This window comes from Schistocerca gregaria, chromosome 1 (assembly GCF_023897955.1).
Source record: "Schistocerca gregaria isolate iqSchGreg1 chromosome 1, iqSchGreg1.2, whole genome shotgun sequence".
Classification (NCBI taxonomy): Eukaryota; Metazoa; Arthropoda; class Insecta; order Orthoptera; family Acrididae; genus Schistocerca; species Schistocerca gregaria.
In genome coordinates, this window is record NC_064920.1 from 280,174,975 (window position 1) to 280,193,089 (window position 18,115).

Genomic DNA, 18,115 nt, shown 5'->3' on the forward strand with positions numbered 1-18,115 from the left:
GTAACTAACACTCAAGACTGTCACTGCATGTATTTTAAGCAAACCTGCTTTGCATCCTCATATTGCCAGTCACATGCGATTGATACAAAACTTGAATAGTAGAAACACACCTACCAGTTTCCATTTATGTCACACAGCTCCTCCTTGGTGTTTCAATTCTTCTTCTTTTTTTTTTCCAGGCAGTGTTGGCTTTCTGTTTTATGTTTGAAATAAAGTTAGAGGAAAAAATGTCTGTTAGCTCTGGCTGATCATCATGGACAGTGTTTTGTTCAAGAGCTGCCAACACATACTGAAAACAGTATTCGCTAATAATATGTGAAATATGTCTGTTCTTTTTCCACCTCTCACATTGCTAGGCACAAGAGATGTCACCTCCCTTCACAAAGACATTTCCATTGTGTATGGTTGCTCTGCCATGGCACGGGAAGCTAATCTGATAATATACTTTCCCTTTGGTCTTGTCTGTTCTATACTCTTCAGTTATTATTTTATCTTTGATGGGCAGATATGCAGAAGAGGATGGCAGTTCTGTACTTGTACATCAGAAAAGTAACGGCCAACAACATCTGTGAATCGTGCAAGGATTCTTCTTCCAATATGCTGATTCTTGTAGTTTACTTTCTTCTCATTTATAACTTTGCAAAGTGTAAATCAACAACTGGCAAATCCTGTGAAAGTCTTCTGGTCTAAAATCCTAAGTGAAAGGATGGAAAAATTGCAAAATGGAAAAAGTCATGTTATTGACAGTGAAGTACTTTGACAGGGGGAAAACAAAGGCATTTGAAGTGGTTTCTTGAGGAACTTCCTTCTTATCCATGACATTTGACACCTCTGACTTCCACAAAGAAAGTTATGACTGAAGAAACTGTTCTTGAATACAATGAAGAGGTTATCACATTTTAGAACAAGACTTGTCATGGAATTCATACCCTGTTAAGACCTTGAGCAAATTTATGGACATAAAAGAAGATTACTTCAAGAGCAAACATATTTTGGGCCTAAAAATCCAGTCTCACAGACAGGCTGAGTATTTTTTACCTTGACTTCATACATTTATGTGTTGAAAAGTAAGCCATTATTCAGGTTTTGTAGACATATGCAGTGTTCCTGTGCTTTTAAATCTCATTGCCGAACCATTGAGTATGTTCTGTGATGCTGACCACAACCTTGATGATTGTTTTGCTTTTTGTGCAGTTAAAATTCTTTCTCCAACGTCCGTCTGAGTGGTTACTTGCTTGCCTCCCATGCAGCGGGTCCGGGTTCGATTCCCAGCTGGGTTAGAGATTTTCTCTGCTCATGGACTGGGTGTTGTGTTGTCCTCATCATCATTTCATCCTCATTACTGGCACCCAAGTCGCCCAATGTGACGTCAACTGAAGTAAGACATGCACTTGGCGGCCAAACTTCCGGGATGGGGCCTCCCGGCCAACAATGACACATGCTCATTTCATTTCTTCCTCCAGCATCGGAACAAAACAAATTCACACATGTAAAGTTTCTCTACAACACCTGTTATATTCCTGACATTCTTTAAATTTCTAACTGTCTACTCAGTGAACTCACTTGACTTTCTGTGCCTTTGCATTGGCATTGACATTGTTTTCTTCCGCTTTCCCTTTCCATCACTGTTTCTTGTTAACACCAGTGGATTCTCCTGTCTTTCCTTTCTTCGGTGCTTTTTATTTGCTATTTGTTTATTCTCTCTCCCCCCCCCCCCCCTCCCTCCCACCCTCCCCCTGTAGCAGCTTGCCCATTTTTCTCATGCCTGTCAAGTAAGTTTTATTTCCTGTGTTGTCAGCTGCCCACATATAAAAGGTTCCAACTTTGAGTTGTGTCGTTTCTTTTTTAATCCGTTGAAGGATTTTCATTGTTTTGTCTCTCATTTTGTTTCCTAGGATCCTTAATGACACTCACGATTTTTCTCTAACTTGATCTGTTTCCTACAATCTGTTTGCGTGTGCTTCTCTCTGCTGCTATTTGGTAGCAAGTTCTTGTAATTGTCATTTTCATGGTGGTTATTGTATTCTAATAATTTCATATTTACTAAAGTTTAAGTTTGTTTAATGTTGTCAGTGTCATATGCTCACTGCCTGTTGAGAAAAAAATTCATTGCAGCTCCGTTGTGTGAATCAAACAATAATTTTACCTTGAAGTTAGAGAAGTGGCTTGCAAATACTTGTAAATAATTGTTGAAAAACTCTCCAATTTCTTGGCATTTTGCAGGAGACAAGCTTTTGCCATTAGATGATATTGATGCTGATGATGACAGCCCATTCCCCACTATTGATGAAGCAGCGGCAATGGCTGAAAAACCAGAGTATAGTAACAGGAGGAGGACAGACATTTACAATTTCACTGAGGCAAGTACCTATTGTGAGACTTGTGTCAGTTTTTGCTTTGATTTTCAGTACAGTGACATAAATGATGTCATCTAAAGGTACATGCAACATTTTATTTATTATTTCTGTGTGTATTCAGTAGGAACCACCCACAATATTTTATATTTCCTTGGCAAATAAAAACTTGTCAGTGTTTCTTTGTCAACAGTATCAGAAATTGAGTCCTCCTCGGTGCAAAACACCTTTTTATTTGTTTACTTATTTATTTTCCCAAACTAGTTTTGGTGACAAATATCACCATCATCAGTGAGTTTTTTTAAATCTAAAACATGCAGAAAAATAGCACAGTTATACAAAACACAGTAACAAATTTTTACATTTTTACTGTTCGTTTTTTGACCTACAGTTTTCTGTGGATACTTTCATACTACCTTATTTATTGTGTGTTATGAAATGTGTTTAAGAATTATTCTCACTGTTTGTGGCATATTTTCTGTGCTTTTTTCTGTTGCCATTTTTTGTCAGTGTACATCATGTCATCTGCAGCTGTGTGGGTGGCTGTTAGTAAACAAATACTAAAAGGTGAGCTTAGTATGTCAGCAATATTCAGTTCGGGTAGCGGTAGTGTTGCAGAATCCAGTTTTGGAGTGTACTGGGCTGTTAATGAGTTATTCGTGTACTCACGTTCGTTGGACGGCATGTAGCTGATTCTGTATACAGAAAAACAAAACTTACGCCATCTTGCTGTTTGCGCGTGTCTTGAGAGGTGTATCGCATGTTGCGAGAAGGCTATGAAAACTGGAGCGGGAATTATGATGACTTCTGTTCCTTATTTATGTCTCTGTGTGTGATGGGAGAAGTGGTTGTTTTGCGTGTGCGTGCTTTTTGTTTTGTGTCCTTGGTCAGTGGAACCTTAGGCAACATTTTCTTGGACCATATAGAGAACACAATAGTCAGTAACATTGTTAAACAAGGTGGGTACAAAATAATCTACTGGTGCTGATATGTGGATGACATATGGAAATAGGAAAAAAAAGAAAAACAAAAGAGATACTAAATGTTTTGGATCTCACAATCACAAGGAACAACCACCAACATGAATTCTTCATCTACAGAAAACCCACATCCACAAGCACTGTTATCCACAGCTCATCCAGCCACCCAACAGTGCATAAATGTGCCAGTTTCACACACATTCTCCACAGGATAAACAGAACACCTCATAAATCAGAAAACCACATACAGTTGTATAAGGCTTACTCAGGCAAGTGGGGCTCTGTCTGAGTGGACCCTTATTTACCTAGCTGCTCGTGGGACCAAGATGGAACCCTATCTTCTTCTCCTCCCAGCGGGAAGGGTGTACCGCCTGGGAGTATTCACACCCATTCATCCAGGAGAATGAGAGAGGCTAGTCCTCCTAATAATAAGAAAACATTGAACTCTTGTAACAGTGCTCATGTGGTCATGAATAACAATGTGTTTCTGGTGATAAAGAGGAAGGAGGGGACATTTGAAAAAGTGGTCCCCTTTTTTTATCCATAAGGGTGTGGAAGGCCTTACTGGAACATTAAAAATCTATAAAACAATTGCGTAATGGCTCATTGTTGGTCAGAATAAACAGATCAAAGCAGGTAGACCCCTAGTGTTCCAGTATCCACCACATGCGCCTGTACTTGCACATGTACATGTCAAGGGAAAAGGAGTAAGGACAAAGCAATCCAGGCAGCTGCACTAGGAAAGACCAACAACAGTTCTGTAGCGACCATCCAGAAGGTACAAGAAAAGCAGAGTGCCTCTCGATGCCCCCTTTCCCCCTCATGTTCAAAGGGACAGGCTACAGGGAAAGGCTCACGACTTCTGGGTCAAAATCTGTCTCGAGTGCCTTCAGACGTCATTCTATCCAGCCTTGACTGAGGAGGAGGGTATCATGGAGTTACATGCCTTGGATCCAGGGAGTCCTCCAGTCCCCCTCACTCTTCAAGTGCTTCACCTTCCTGGTGCAAAGATAGGGGTAAATTAAAACCATACTGATGACATGGCTTCCATACTACAGTGTAACATGAATGGGTTCAGGACTCGTGTGGAGGAACTGAAACTCCTAGCACAGGCATGTCCCTCATGCTTTTGTTTACAAGAAACACATTTAAAGATATAGATGTCCCTGTGCTACAGGGATATACGCTATACCACAAGGATGACTATAGGGGGAAAGGCCCAAGGGTGGTGTCACAGTGTTTGTCACTAATGTGCACCACTCCTCTGCCCTTCCCTTGGCTACTGACCTGCAAGCAGTTGCAGTTCAATTTCATGTGTGTTGAAGGATCATTGTTTGGTCACTGTATTTACCTTCGCAATATGCACTAGACTTTGAGGCTTTCACAGATCTTATCGCACAATTCCCGCGACCATTCCTCCTCCTGGAAGACTTCAGTGCTCATTGTGTCTGGTGGGGCTCTACCAATACTTCCCCTTGGGATTTGGTTTTGGAGGGTCTCATGACGTCTCACAAGTTGTGCATCCTCAACATGAGTACTCAAACATATTTCTCTACTGCTACTGGGTCATTATCATCCATCGACCTCTCTTTCTGTTCTCCTCCCCACGCCGACTCCGTTCAGTGGGAGGTCATTGACAACCTTCATTCTACATCTACATCTACATCTACATGACTACTCTGCAATTCACATTTAAGTGCTTGGCAGAGGGTTCATCGAACCACAATCATACTATCTCTCTACTATTCCACTCCCGAACAGCGAGCGGGAAAAACGAACACCTAAACCTTTCTGTTCGAGCTCTGATTTCTCTTATTTTATTTTGATGATCATTCCTACCTATGTAGGTTGGGCTCAACAAAATATTTTCGCATTCGGAAGAGAAAGTTGGTGACTGAAATTTCGTAAAAAGGTCTCGCCGCGACGAAAAACGTCTATGCTGTAATGACTTCCATCCCAACTCGTGTATCATATCTGCCACACTCTCTCCCCTATAACGCGATAATACAAAACGAGCTGCCCTTCTTTGCACCCTCTCGATGTCCTCCGTCAATCCCACCTGGTAAGGATCCCACACCGCGCAGCAATATTCTAACAGAGGACGAACGAGTGTAGTGTAAGCTGTCTCTTTAGTGGACTTGTTGCATCTTCTAAGTGTCCTGCCAATGAAACGCAACCTTTGGCTCGCCTTCCCGACAATATTATCTATGTGGTCCTTCCAACTGAAGTTGTTTGTAATTTTAACACCCATGTACTTAGTTGAATTGACAGCCTTGAGAATTGTACTATTTATCGAGTAATCGAATTTCAACGGATTTCTTTTGGAACTCATGTGGATCATCTCACACTTTTCGTTATTTAGCGTCAACTGCCACCTGACACACCATACAGCAATCTTTTCTAAATCGCTTTGCAGCTGATACTGGTCTTCGGATGACCTTACTAGACGGTAAATTACAGCATCATCTGCGAACAACCTAAGAGAACTGCTCAGATTGTCACCCAGGTCATTTATATAGATCAGGAACAGTAGAGGTCCCAGGACGCTTCCCTGGGGAACACCTGATATCACTTCAGTTTTACTCGATGATTTGCCGTCTATTACTACGAACTGCGACCTTCCTGACAGGAAATCACGAATCCAGTCGCACAACTGAGACGATACCCCATAGCTCCGCAGCTTGATTAGAAGTCGCTTGTGAGGAACGGTGTCAAAAGCTTTCCGGAAATCTAGAAATACGGAATCAACTTGAGATCCTCTGTCGATAGCGGCCATTACTTCGTGCGAATAAAGAGCTAGCTGCGTTGCACAAGAGCGATGTTTTCTGAAGCCATGCTGATTACGTGTCAATAGATCGTTCCCTTCGAGGTGATTCATAATGTTTGAATACAGTATATGCTCCAAAACCCTACTGCAAACCGACGTCAATGATATAGGTCTGTAGTTAAATGGATTACTCCTACTACCCTTCTTGAACACTGGTGCGACCTGCGCAATTTTCCAATCTGTAGGTACAGATCTATCGGTGAGCGAGCGGTTGTATATGAGTGCTAAGTAGGGAGCTATAGTATCAGCGTAATCTGAAAGGAACCTAATCGGTATACAATCTGGACCTGAAGACTTGCCCGTATCAAGCGATTTGAGTTGCTTCGCAACCCCTAAGGTATCTACTTCTAAGAAACTCATGCTAGCAGATGTTCGTGTTTCAAATTCTGGAATATTCCATTCGTCTTCCCTGGTGAAGGAATTTCGGAAAACTGCGTTCAATAACTCCGCTTTAGCGGCGCAGTCGTCGATAACAGTACCATCGGCACTGCGCAGCGAAGGTATTGACTGCGTCTTGCCGCTTGTGTACTTTACATATGACCAGAATTTCTTCGGATTTTCTACCAAATTACGAGACAATGTTTCGTTGTGGAACCTATTAAAGGCATCTCGCATCGAAGTACGTGCCAAATTTCGCGCGTCTGTAAATTTTAGCCCATCTTCAGGATTTCGCGTTCTTCTGAACTTCGCATGCTTTTTCCGTTGCCTCTGCAACAGCGTTCGGACCTTTTTTGTGTACCACGGGGGATCCGTTCCATCTCTTACCAATTTATGAGGTATGAATATCTCAATTGCTGTTGCTACTATATCTTTGAATTTGAGCCACATCTCGTCTACATTCGCATAGTCAGTTCGGAAGGAATGGAAATTGTCTTTTAGGAAGGCTTCTAGTGGTACTTTATCCGCTTTTTTAAATAAAATTATTTTGCGTTTGTTTCTGATGGATTTGGAAGAAATGGTATTGAGCCTAGCTACAATGACCTTGTGATCACTAATCCCTGTATCAGTCATGATGCTCTCTATCAGCTCTGGATTGTTTGTGGCCAAGAGGTCAAGTGTGTTTTCGCAACCATTTACAATTCGCGTGGGTTCGTGGACTAACTGCTCTAAATAATTTTCGGAGAATGCATTTAGGACAATCTCGGAAGACGTTTTGTGCCTACCACCGGTTTTGAACAAGTATTTTTGCCAACATACCGAGGGTAGGTTGAAGTCCCCACCAACTATAACCGTATGAGTGGGGTATTTATTTGTTACGAGACTCAAACTTTCTCTGAACTGTTCCGCAACTGTATCATCGGAGTCTGGGGGTCGGTAGAAGGAGCCAATTATTAACTTAATTCGGCTGTTAAGTATAACCTCCACCCACACCAATTCGCACAGAGTATCTACTTCGACTTCACTACAAGATAAACCACTACTGACAGACACCAACACTCCACCACCAATTCTGCCTAATCTATCTTTCCTGAACACCGTCTGAGACTTCGTAAAAATTTCTGCAGAACTTATTTCAGGCTTTAGCCAGCTTTCTGTACCTATAACGATATCAGCTTCTGTGCTTTCTATTAGCGCTTGAAGCTCAGGGACTTTTCCAGCGCAACTACAACAATTTACAACTATAATTCCGACTGTTCCTTGATCCAAGCACGTCCTGTAATTGCCAAGCACCCTTTGACATTGCAGCCCATCCCGCACTTTCCCGAGGCCTTCTAACCTAAAAAACCGCCCAGTCCACGCCACACAGCCTCCGCTACCCGTGTAGCCGCCAGCTGAGTGTAGTGAACTCCTGACCTATTCAGCGGAACCCGAAACCCCACCACCCTATGGCGCAAGTCAAGGAATCTGCAGCCAATACGGTCGCAAAACCGTCTGAGCCTCTGATTCAGACCCTCCACCCGGCTCTGCACCAAAGGTCCGCAGTCGGTTCTGTCAACGATGCTGCAGATGGTGAGCTCTGCCTTCATCTCGTAAGCAAGACCGGCAGCCTTCACCAAATCAGATAGCCGCTGGAATCCAGAGAGAATTTCCTCAGATCCAAAGCGACACACGTCATTAGTGCCGACATGTGCCACCACCTGCAGCTGGCTGCACCCTGTGCTCTTCATGGCATCCGGAAGGACCCTTTCGACATCAGGAATGACTCCTCCCGGAATGCACACGGAGTGCACACTGGATTTCTTCCCCTCCTTAGCCGCCATATCCCTAAGGGGCCCCATTACGCGCCTAACATTGGAGCTCCCAACTACCAGTAAGCCCAACCTCTGCGATTGCCCGGACCTTGAAGGCTGAGAATGATCCTCTGAAACAGGGCAGGCAGCTGCATCTGGCTCAGCCAGAGACAGTGCCTGAAACCGGTTTGTCAGACGCACCGGGGAGGCTTTCTGGTCAGCTTCCGGGGACGCCTTTCGCTGCCTGCCACGCCTTGGAACGACCTCCCAATCAACCACAGGCGAGGGCTCAGCCCCACTGCGGGCAGCAACCGGGGCAACCACAGCGGCAGACCGATCTGGGGACAGACGGGATGAGGTTGACATCCCTGTGATACCCGAGTCCGGCTCCCCACAGTGGTGCCCATTGGCAACAGCCTCAAGCTGCGCGACCGAAGTCAGCGCCGATTGCAGCTGTGAGCGAAGGGATGCCAAGTCAGCCCTCATCCGAACACAGCAATCGCAGTCCCTGTCCATTCTAATCGATGTTTAACAACAGTTACTGAAACACGAGTCGGTGCCTAGATAACGCAAGCGGAACACGCAAAGAATGTATCAACTAACCTGTACAAATGACTAACGACTGCGCTACAATCTGCTGAATTTACGATTACAGTAACTAAAACTCGAAATTGCACCTCCTATACGAAACTCACACGCAATTTGAATAAGAATCTACGAAGTAAATACTAAAGCGCGATGCTACAACTGTTAAATACTATAATACGCCCGAAATATATGAATTAAACAATGCAAGTACCCAAAAACACGCAAAGAAATTAATTAAACTATGTAACAAATAAGTAAGCTAGGGTTATACGACTTGCTGCTGCAGCTGCTTATCCAACGGCGGCAGGGAGCACACTCCAGTGACCATTTCTCAATCTGCCTTCACTTACTAAATGGCTAACCACCTGAAGTTAAGCCCACGAAATGGATGGTCAGAAGGGCTAATTGGATGCGTTTCAGCCAGCTGAATGTGTTTGAACACTTAAATAGCATCCAAGGATGGGTGGACCACATCACACGAGTGATCTATTGTGCCACTGACCTCTCCATCCCACAGTCCTCAGGTCATCTTAGGAGGCGACCAGTACCTTGGTGGAAAGATGAGTGCTGTTCCACAATCCGGAAGAGGCGTGCAGCTCTTTGACATTTTAAATACCGGCCAACAGCATCATTAGGGAGAGTACGGAAAGGTCATGGCAAGTGTTCCTGGACTCCATCAATCGTTCTATTTATTCTATAAAAGTATGGGAACCCAACCGGAGGATTTCCAGTAAACACAGCCATTTACCAATAGCAGTAGTGCTGAAACAGTGATGCTTCCAAACAACACCCAGAGATGTTGCTCAGATGCAGGCCGAGCATTTTGCACAAACTACTGCCGCTGCAGAGAGGGAACAGTTGGACTTCAGGTACAACAGTTCTGAGGCCTGCAATTCCCCTTTGTCCATGTGGGAGCTTGAATCAGAACTGAATAAGATTCATGACACTGCACCCAATCATGATCAAATCTGGTACTGCATGCTTCAACATTTGCTAGCAGCATCAAAGGAAACCCTCCTTGAATGTTTTAATCTAATATGGCAGACAGACAACTTCCCCAACTCATGGAAGGAGGCAATTCTGATCCCTCTCCTCAAACCTGGAAAGGAATGCACATGTCCCAGTAGTTATCTCGGAGTATTGCCTTAATGAGTTGTGCAGGGAAGACCCTGGAGCAAATGGTTAACAATCATTTGGTCTCTTTGAGACCAGGCATCTCATTAGCCACTCTCAGCTCTCAGTGCGGATTCTGAAGATTTCGGTCCACTGTCAGCAATCGGACACCCCCCCCCCCCCCCCTCGCCCCTAGAGGCAGCTATTCATCAGTAATCTTTCCTCTGTAAGCATCACTATATTGGTATGTTTTTCAATATAAGGCATACAATCTTCATATGGTCTTTCCTGTCTTAGAGACATAGTGCGGTTCCTGGGCCTCATTTTTAACTCTCAATTGTCATGGTTACCACATCTGAGGGACTTGAAACTCAGCACTGAACATCATCAAGCGCCTTAGCCACAGGTCTTGAGGAGCGAACTTGGTGCGTCTCCTTCAGTTTGATTGGGCTTTTGTGCGTTCGTGGCTGGAGTATGGTTGCACGGTGTATGGGTCAGTGAGGCCTTCTTACTTACAGATCATTGATGCTGTGCATCATGAGGGGATTTGGCTGACCATGGGTGCTTATCAGACCAATCCCATGCCTGGCATCTGTGCTGAGGTGGGGGAGCTGCTACTTACCATCCGGTGCCATCTCCTCATTGTGCATCAGGCGTGTAAGTTCCCTGCAGCTTTAACTTCATTCGCACCTCATACTATTGTTCATCCACCTCTGGAACACTTGTTTTCCAACTGTTCACGAGGAACGACGCCATTTGAGATCCATGTGCAGTGTGTGCTGGAGTCACTTGGTGTGGAGCCAGTATGACCCCCAAATCCAGGGTTTTAACCATCTGCCATCCTGATTACTGGAGAGACCCAGATTGATTTTAGATTTGGTGTGATACAGGAGAGATAGCACTTCTACTTTTGTTTTTATTGTAATATTGTCTGATATTTTATCTGAGTATCACGACCATGTAGCTGTTTTTACGAATGGGTCTAAGCACGTGGGGACTCTGTTGGTTGCTCTATCGTTTTCCCGGATCATGTTGTCAAGGTCAGACTGCTTCCAGAATTTACCATCTTCAACGCAGAACTATTTGCAATCTTGCGAGCACTGGATCAGATGAGATGTTCTCCCGGTGCTAGATTTCTTGTCTGCTCAGATTCTTTGAGCACCCTTTACTCTCTCCAATGTCTGTACCTAGCAGATACAGTAACCCAGAATATCCAGGATGCCCTCCTACAACTACGACGACTGGGGAAGGTGTTGTCTTTATGCAGGGTATCTGGCCACATTGCATTTGCGGGGAATGAAAGGCAGATCCTCTGGTATTTTGCTGTGCTATCCCCCTGCATGCTATCACCTCGCTGTTGAGGTATGAAGTCATATGTCAGTGGAAAGATGGGTGGCTACCAGTGACCGATAACAAGCTCCGTGTCGTCAAGCCCACAACTCAGCTCTGGAGTACCTCCTTTCAGCCACGTCGACGAGGCGAGATCCTTTTTACTCGTCTTCGCATAGTCCACAGCCCTATGACACATGGATTCTTACTGCAGTGAGAGGACTCTCCAATGTGTGGTGCTTGTGGAGTGTAGATCATGTGTGTCACATTTTATTGGACTGCATTTTATTTTCCGACCAGCAGACTGCAGTGGATTTGCTGGCGTATCTGTTATCTACATCTACATCGATACTCTGCAAATAATATTTAAGTGCCTGGCAGAGGGTTCATCGAACCACCTTCACAATTCTCTATTATTCCAATCGCGTATAGCATGCAGAAAGAACGAATACCTGTATCTTTGTGTACAAGCTCTGATTTCCCTTATTTTATATTATGTTGTTTCTCCCTATGTAGGTAGGTGTCAACAAAATATTTTTGCATTCGGAATAGAAATTTGCTGATTGGGATTTCATGAGGAGAAGATTCCATCACAGCGAAAAACACCTTTCTTTTAATGATGTCCAGCACAAATCCTGTATCATTTCAGTGACACTCTCTACCGTATTTCGCGATAATACAAAATGTGCTGCCAAGTTTATTGTTGATTAAAACTATTTCTGCCACACAGTCTATAGCCCTTCATGCCTCTGACCATCCTGGTGACATACTGGTGTTCATTACTCCTCACCAGTCTCTGAATATGGTTCAGCGAGTCGTTCTTCATTGGGACGTCACCTTTCAAACTGATTGGTAACTCTGTGCCAAAGTGAAGCAGAGGGGCTTTCATTGTCTTTGCATGTTCAGAAATTCCATAAAGACAATAACATTGATACTGGCGCTTTTATTTTGGTGTTTGAGGGGGTGCTCATACAGAGGTGGTCAAGGTGTGAGGTGAAACCATATGTCCCACCACCAATGAGGTGTTTGCGTTTTGTGCACGTCTTTCTGCTGTACAGTGGACCCTCTGTGGTGAATGTGGACACTCACTCCACAAGAGGAGCCTCTGTATTCTGCTGCGCATGTGCCTTAATTGTTATGACCATAACTCTCCACACCCGCCAGATTGCCCGACTTATCAGAAGGAAAAGAACGCTGAGGCCCGTCAGAAATAGACTGCCTTCACCCTGTGTCTAAGACATCTAACTTTGCCTCTGTTACGTCCTTTCCTTTCCATTATCCCAGTCCCACTCTCCTCTCCTCTCTCCCCTTCCCTGAGGATCCCGTGCCTTCCCTTCTGGGTGTCTCTCGCTTTACCGGACCAGAGAAGTGTCCCCCATCTTCAGTGCCTGCTGGTGATGGGGACACATCCCGGGACCCCTCCATCTGGCTTCTTCCAGGCCAGAGGCATGTTGCCACATATTGGCTGTGGGACCCACAGCCCGTGCACCCCGAGGTTGCCCTCTCTTTCTCTGTTCCAGATCTCACTGAAGCTTGCTCTTACCTCAGGCACTCATCTTAGTAGATGGATCCCCCTTTGTATCACAGTTGCTGTGTGGGTCCATTTGGACTCAACAGTCACAGTTTGCAGTCTCTCTCCTGATAGGCCACATAAGGCTGCTGCCCTAATTGTTCTCCTTCAGAAACACCCCCTCCCTTCCTCCTCTTTTGGAATTTTAATTCCATCACCCCTTATGGGGCAATGCTTTTTCATCTAATTGGGGTATCCTCATAGACCAGTTTTTTGTGGACCATGACCACTAATGGCACTTTCTCAGCATTGATCTCACTTCTTCTCCACTTCTGCCTTCATTACACTGGTTGCCACTTGAAAGCCTTTGCATTAGCAACCACTTCCCGTTGATTCTCTTGTTCCCTTCCCACCTCCCATTGGCCACGTCACCCCTTTGAGCTTTTCACTGTGCTGATTGGCCTCTATAACCTCTCAGATTGTGTTTATGCCCTCTTTGTCAGGTTGTTTTGTTGAAGTCATTTGTGAAGTGTCTGATACGATTATTCACACCACCAGCATTGCTGTCCCCACTTGAATGGCCTCTTTCACTGCTGGTTTATCCTGTGGTGGAGCACGGCCATTGCTAATCAAACATTATCGGGTTTCAAGCTGCGTCAAGTGGTTTACTGCCACGAGCTTTCGGCAGAGATCTCCCCTGCCATTGTCAAGTGGATGGCTGTCATGTGGTTGTCATTGCCGTGTTTATATAGCTGTGCCGTCGCTCGTGACATTGCTGCTGCTTGGTCCCGCACCTTATATGGTAATGTTTTGGCCGTGCGACCGCTGGGCCTGCTTCAGCTAACTCAACAGCGGATCCCACACTGTACTCAGCTGCAATCCACTGTCTCTATTGAAGGTGTTGTCAGAAGAAATTCTAATCTCTATGTCCTTGTTTATCACACTATCCCAGAAGCCATTAGTCCGTTCAATAATAGACGTCTCATTGAATGCAATTCGGTGTCCTTTTTCCAGAGTATATTCTGCCACAGCTGACTTTTGGGATAGCGCAGACGGTAACACCTTGCATTTTCTATGCAGCGCTGTTCAACAGTGAGAACAGTCTGGCCGACATAGAACTGCCCACATCCACACGGTATCTTGTAAATTCCTTGTAATTTGAAGACATCACTTTGGACATGGTTCCTGCAAAGCCAAGCTGTTTTTATCGCTACGTCGACAATACCTTCGTCATTTGGCCACATTGACAAGAAAAGTTAGAAGAGTTCGTGGAACACCTCAACAACATCCACGACCTCATCAACTTCACATTGGAAGTAGAGGAGGGTTCCCTGCCATTCTTGGACGTGCTTGTCTGCCGTAAAACCAATGGATCTCTGGGTCATAGCGTTTACCACAAGCCCATCGCTATCTGCACACCACCAGCTTTCATCATCACCCAGCACAGAAACAGTCAGTTCTGAAGACCTTAGTATATTGAGCTGGAACCGTCTGATACTCGGAAAACTTGCTCAGAGAATTGAGCCTCTTAAGCAAAGTTTTTAAGGAAAACGGTTGCAACGACAAACATATCTCACAAGCAGTGTCATCCAACTGTCAAAGGAAGAAGACAGCAAGCAGGTTGTGTTCTTACCATTTTGTGGTTCGACATCAGGGAAGATTAGTCGGCTCCTGAAGAAGCATAAAATAGACACAATCTTCAGGCCTCCGGCAAAGATCGGGCAACTAATTAAATCTGTGTAAGACTGTGTAGGCCTCAGAATGTCAAGAATTTACAAGATACTGTGCAAATGTGGGCAGTTCTACGCTCACCAGACTGTTCGCACTATTGAACAGTGCCACATAGAACATGAAAAGTGTTACTATCTGCACTGTCCTGAAAAGTCAGCTGTAGCAGAACATGCTCTGGAAAATGAACACTGAATTGCATTCGATGAGACATCTGTTATTAAATTGACTAATGGCTTCTGGGATAGCGTGATAAACAAGACCATAGAGATTGGAATTTCTGACAACACCTTCAATAGAGATGGTGGATTGCAGCTGAGTACAGTGTGAGATCCAGTGTTGAGGGAGTTGAAGCGGGCCCGGCGGTTGCACGGCCACATTACCATGTATTGTGCAGGACCGAGCACCAGTGACATCACAAGTGACGGCACGGCTGTATAAGCATGGCAATGACAACCACATGACAGTCATCCACTTGACAATGGCAGAGGAGACCTCTGCTGAAAGCTCCTGGACAGTAAACCACTTGACATGGTTTGAAACCCTAGAATGTTTTATTAACGGATATCTCCACAAAAGCATGCATTTGTACATGGCCATTGCTATCACCATCTGTGAGTGCTGTTGAGCCTTAGAATATGGCACCTGTCCTCTGCTGGTCTTATTATCTTTAAACATCTTTACACCACAGCCTGTTATTTAATCAAACTGAGCAAGTGGATGTGTTGGGAACTCTTTGTCTCTTCCTGAGATTTATCTATCCCATCATCATAGGTGTGGGCTACACTATGCACCTTCCAAGGCTTCTAATTGCTGCTGTCTCCCCTTCCAGGCCGTGTCATCCCAGGTGGTCTTTGTATGGATCCATTGGTGTCTGGTCACCTGCCTCCTCTGGAAACTGTGGCCTGGAACTTCTCACTTATGTCTTAGCCTTGTTGGGTGGATATTCAACTGTATATGGCTCTGAGGTGTTTTGCCCTCTTGATGGGGGGAAAGTATTTTGGTTCCTGTCCTTCAGCCCAGTAAAGATCCATCGTCCCTTGATACTTGCTGGCCCTCCGGTTGTTCTGACTTCACGTTGACACTGTTCTTATCTCTCAGCAGACACAACATTCTGCATTCCACAAGATTCTCTGCTAAGTGTCATTCTTTCCCTCATCACTATTAGTGGGCTAGTGGCCTCTGTCAGGCTGTTGGTCAACCCTAGTCTGTATTTGGATGAGTTCTGTATCAGGACTAGTCCCCACTCGGTGGCCTCTGCAGAGCAGCAGCTCCAGGATGCCATCCAACATGCTTACATTTGGATTCTCTCATACGGTTTTCGATTCTCCCCCCTTGTATTGCAGGTGGTTATTTCTATTGCTTTACTACAGTCCATCCTGGCCCGCAGCTCTACCTCAATGCCCAACGCCTGACTGTGGTGGTCACCCAGATCCATTTGGGGTCTCCTTTTTGACAACAAGCTTGCTTGGTTGCCCCAAATATTCCTTATAAAGATTAGCTATTATCATAAACTCGATTTCATTTGCTTCCTTGCCTGTGCTTCTTGGAGCATGGATTGTTCAACTCTTCTGTGCCTTTATCAGTCCTTTATGGACTACGGCTGCCAAGTTTATGGCTTATCTGACCCTTCCATGTTGCTCTTGTTGGGCCCAGTCCACCCCTGGGGTATCCGTTTGGGCACCAATGCCTTTCACATTAGCTCTGTCGATAGTCTTCTCGTTGACCTGTGATCCCCCGTCCTTTTGGTTTGGCGGTCCCACTCGGCTCCTAGATTCATGTGTCTTCACTATCCGATCTTTCCCTTTCCACCTTAAATATCTCCACTGCGATTTGCAAATCTTCCTTCTTTGCCTTCTTCCCTGCCTTCTTTCCCAAACCCCCCATTTTGTCCCTCTTACCCTGTGGTTAGTTTCTCAGTCCTGGATTTGGCTGGATCTCTACCAGGGTCTGAAAGCCTCCAAGCTCTCATGATTTTCCATTGTTTGTTCCACGTGCTTTTACAAGAGTTTCAAGCTGCTTTCGTTTTCTACTTCAATGACTCTAAATCCACCAATCACATGGGATATACCTTCACATCCTCTGCTGGCATGGAACACCATCTCTTGCCTGCCATATGTGGGGTATTTACCAAGGAATTGAGGGCCATTTACTAGACACTCAGCTTTTTCAAATGGTCCTCCCTCACCCATTTTTGATTATGTACAGACTCAATGAGTGGCCTTCAGACTGTTACCTGGTGTTTTTTCTGCCACTCCTTTGTCTCTGCCATCCACGACCTCCTCATCAATCTTTACCGTGCCACTTGCTCAGTTGATTTCCTTTGGGTTCCTGGCCATGTTGATATGCCAAGTAACGCGCTTGCTGATCGTCTGGTCGTGTGGGGGTGGTGGTGGTGGGGGGGGGGGACTGCCTACACCTCCTACCTCCCACATATTTGCTGTAACCCTTCCGGGAGTCAATTACTGGCTTCACATCAAATTCAAATTCTTTTCCACTCAGTTGTTGGCCAACTTATGGCTGCAGCACTCCCCTGCCTAATAAACTGTGTGTGATTAAGGGCACTCCCACCATGTGATGTTCTTTCCTCAGCCTCTTCTGGCAGGAATCTGCCATCATGCACTGTCTTCGTATTGTGCATACCAGGTTGAACCATGGTTTTTTTCCTCATGAGCTGCACCACCCTTTGTGGGGGCTCTCTCACAGTGATCCATATTTTACTGGACTGCTCCTGCCTTTTGGTCCTTCGCTCTAAATGTGCCCTCCAACTCTCCTTGTACCAGATGTTAGCAGACGACTCTCACATGGTTACATCTCCCTTGGTTTTCTTTGTGAGGAGTGTGCCCCCGTATCACTGTAGTCCAGTATTATGAGGCCAGGAACCGGGTTAGGATCCCAGTCTTGGGTGCAACTGACAGCTTCTGCAGCTTAAGGGTGTGGAGAAATCACTTGGCTGGTTAGAACAGTTGTGTCGTCAGGTGCATTATGCTTTTCTGAAAGCAGGAATGCTGAAACGTACCAGATAAAAATTGAGGTCAGTTGTGCAAAATTAATGTGTCTGGAACCTCTTCAGTGGCCAGTAGTTCCTTCAGGGCATTTGCAGTTACCCATTGACATTTGAAATACATATCAAAGTTTGGAAAATGAATCTATGATGATGAGACACATCTCCATGAGGAAGGAGTTGATGAAGTCCACAAGGTCTTGTTCCCATGGGCACTACAGAGCTGGTTAGGCACTGAGCCATCTCGAAGGTGCTGGTAGAGTCAACATGCATATCTTGCATGAGGTGGATGCCTTACCGAATGTCCTGCATGATGGTGGGCCAGTAGGCATGCCACCTTATGGCTTCATGCATGTCGTTCCTCTGTGGTCAGTGTGCAGGAACTATATGACACACACTGATGCAGTGGCAGGAGAGTGACCACCTGACAGTTCTCAAGAGGGTAGGAGTCTTAGCTGATTCCTTCACTATTACAGATGCAGTGGCAGGTAACTCTTGGAGGGATTTTTGT

The 18,115-nt window shown here is 45.1% G+C and overlaps 1 protein-coding gene across 1 annotated transcript in view; it reads left to right on the forward strand.

Moving 5' to 3' along the window:
- The window catches only part of LOC126341081 (ATP-dependent DNA helicase Q4), a 126,766-nt gene that overhangs the window by 12,131 nt on the left and 96,520 nt on the right, over positions 1-18,115 (forward strand). The window contains exon 3 of the mRNA XM_050001748.1: positions 2,224-2,360. Coding sequence (XP_049857705.1) covers positions 2,224-2,360 — 137 coding nt within the window. The remainder of the gene's footprint in view (positions 1-2,223; positions 2,361-18,115) is intronic.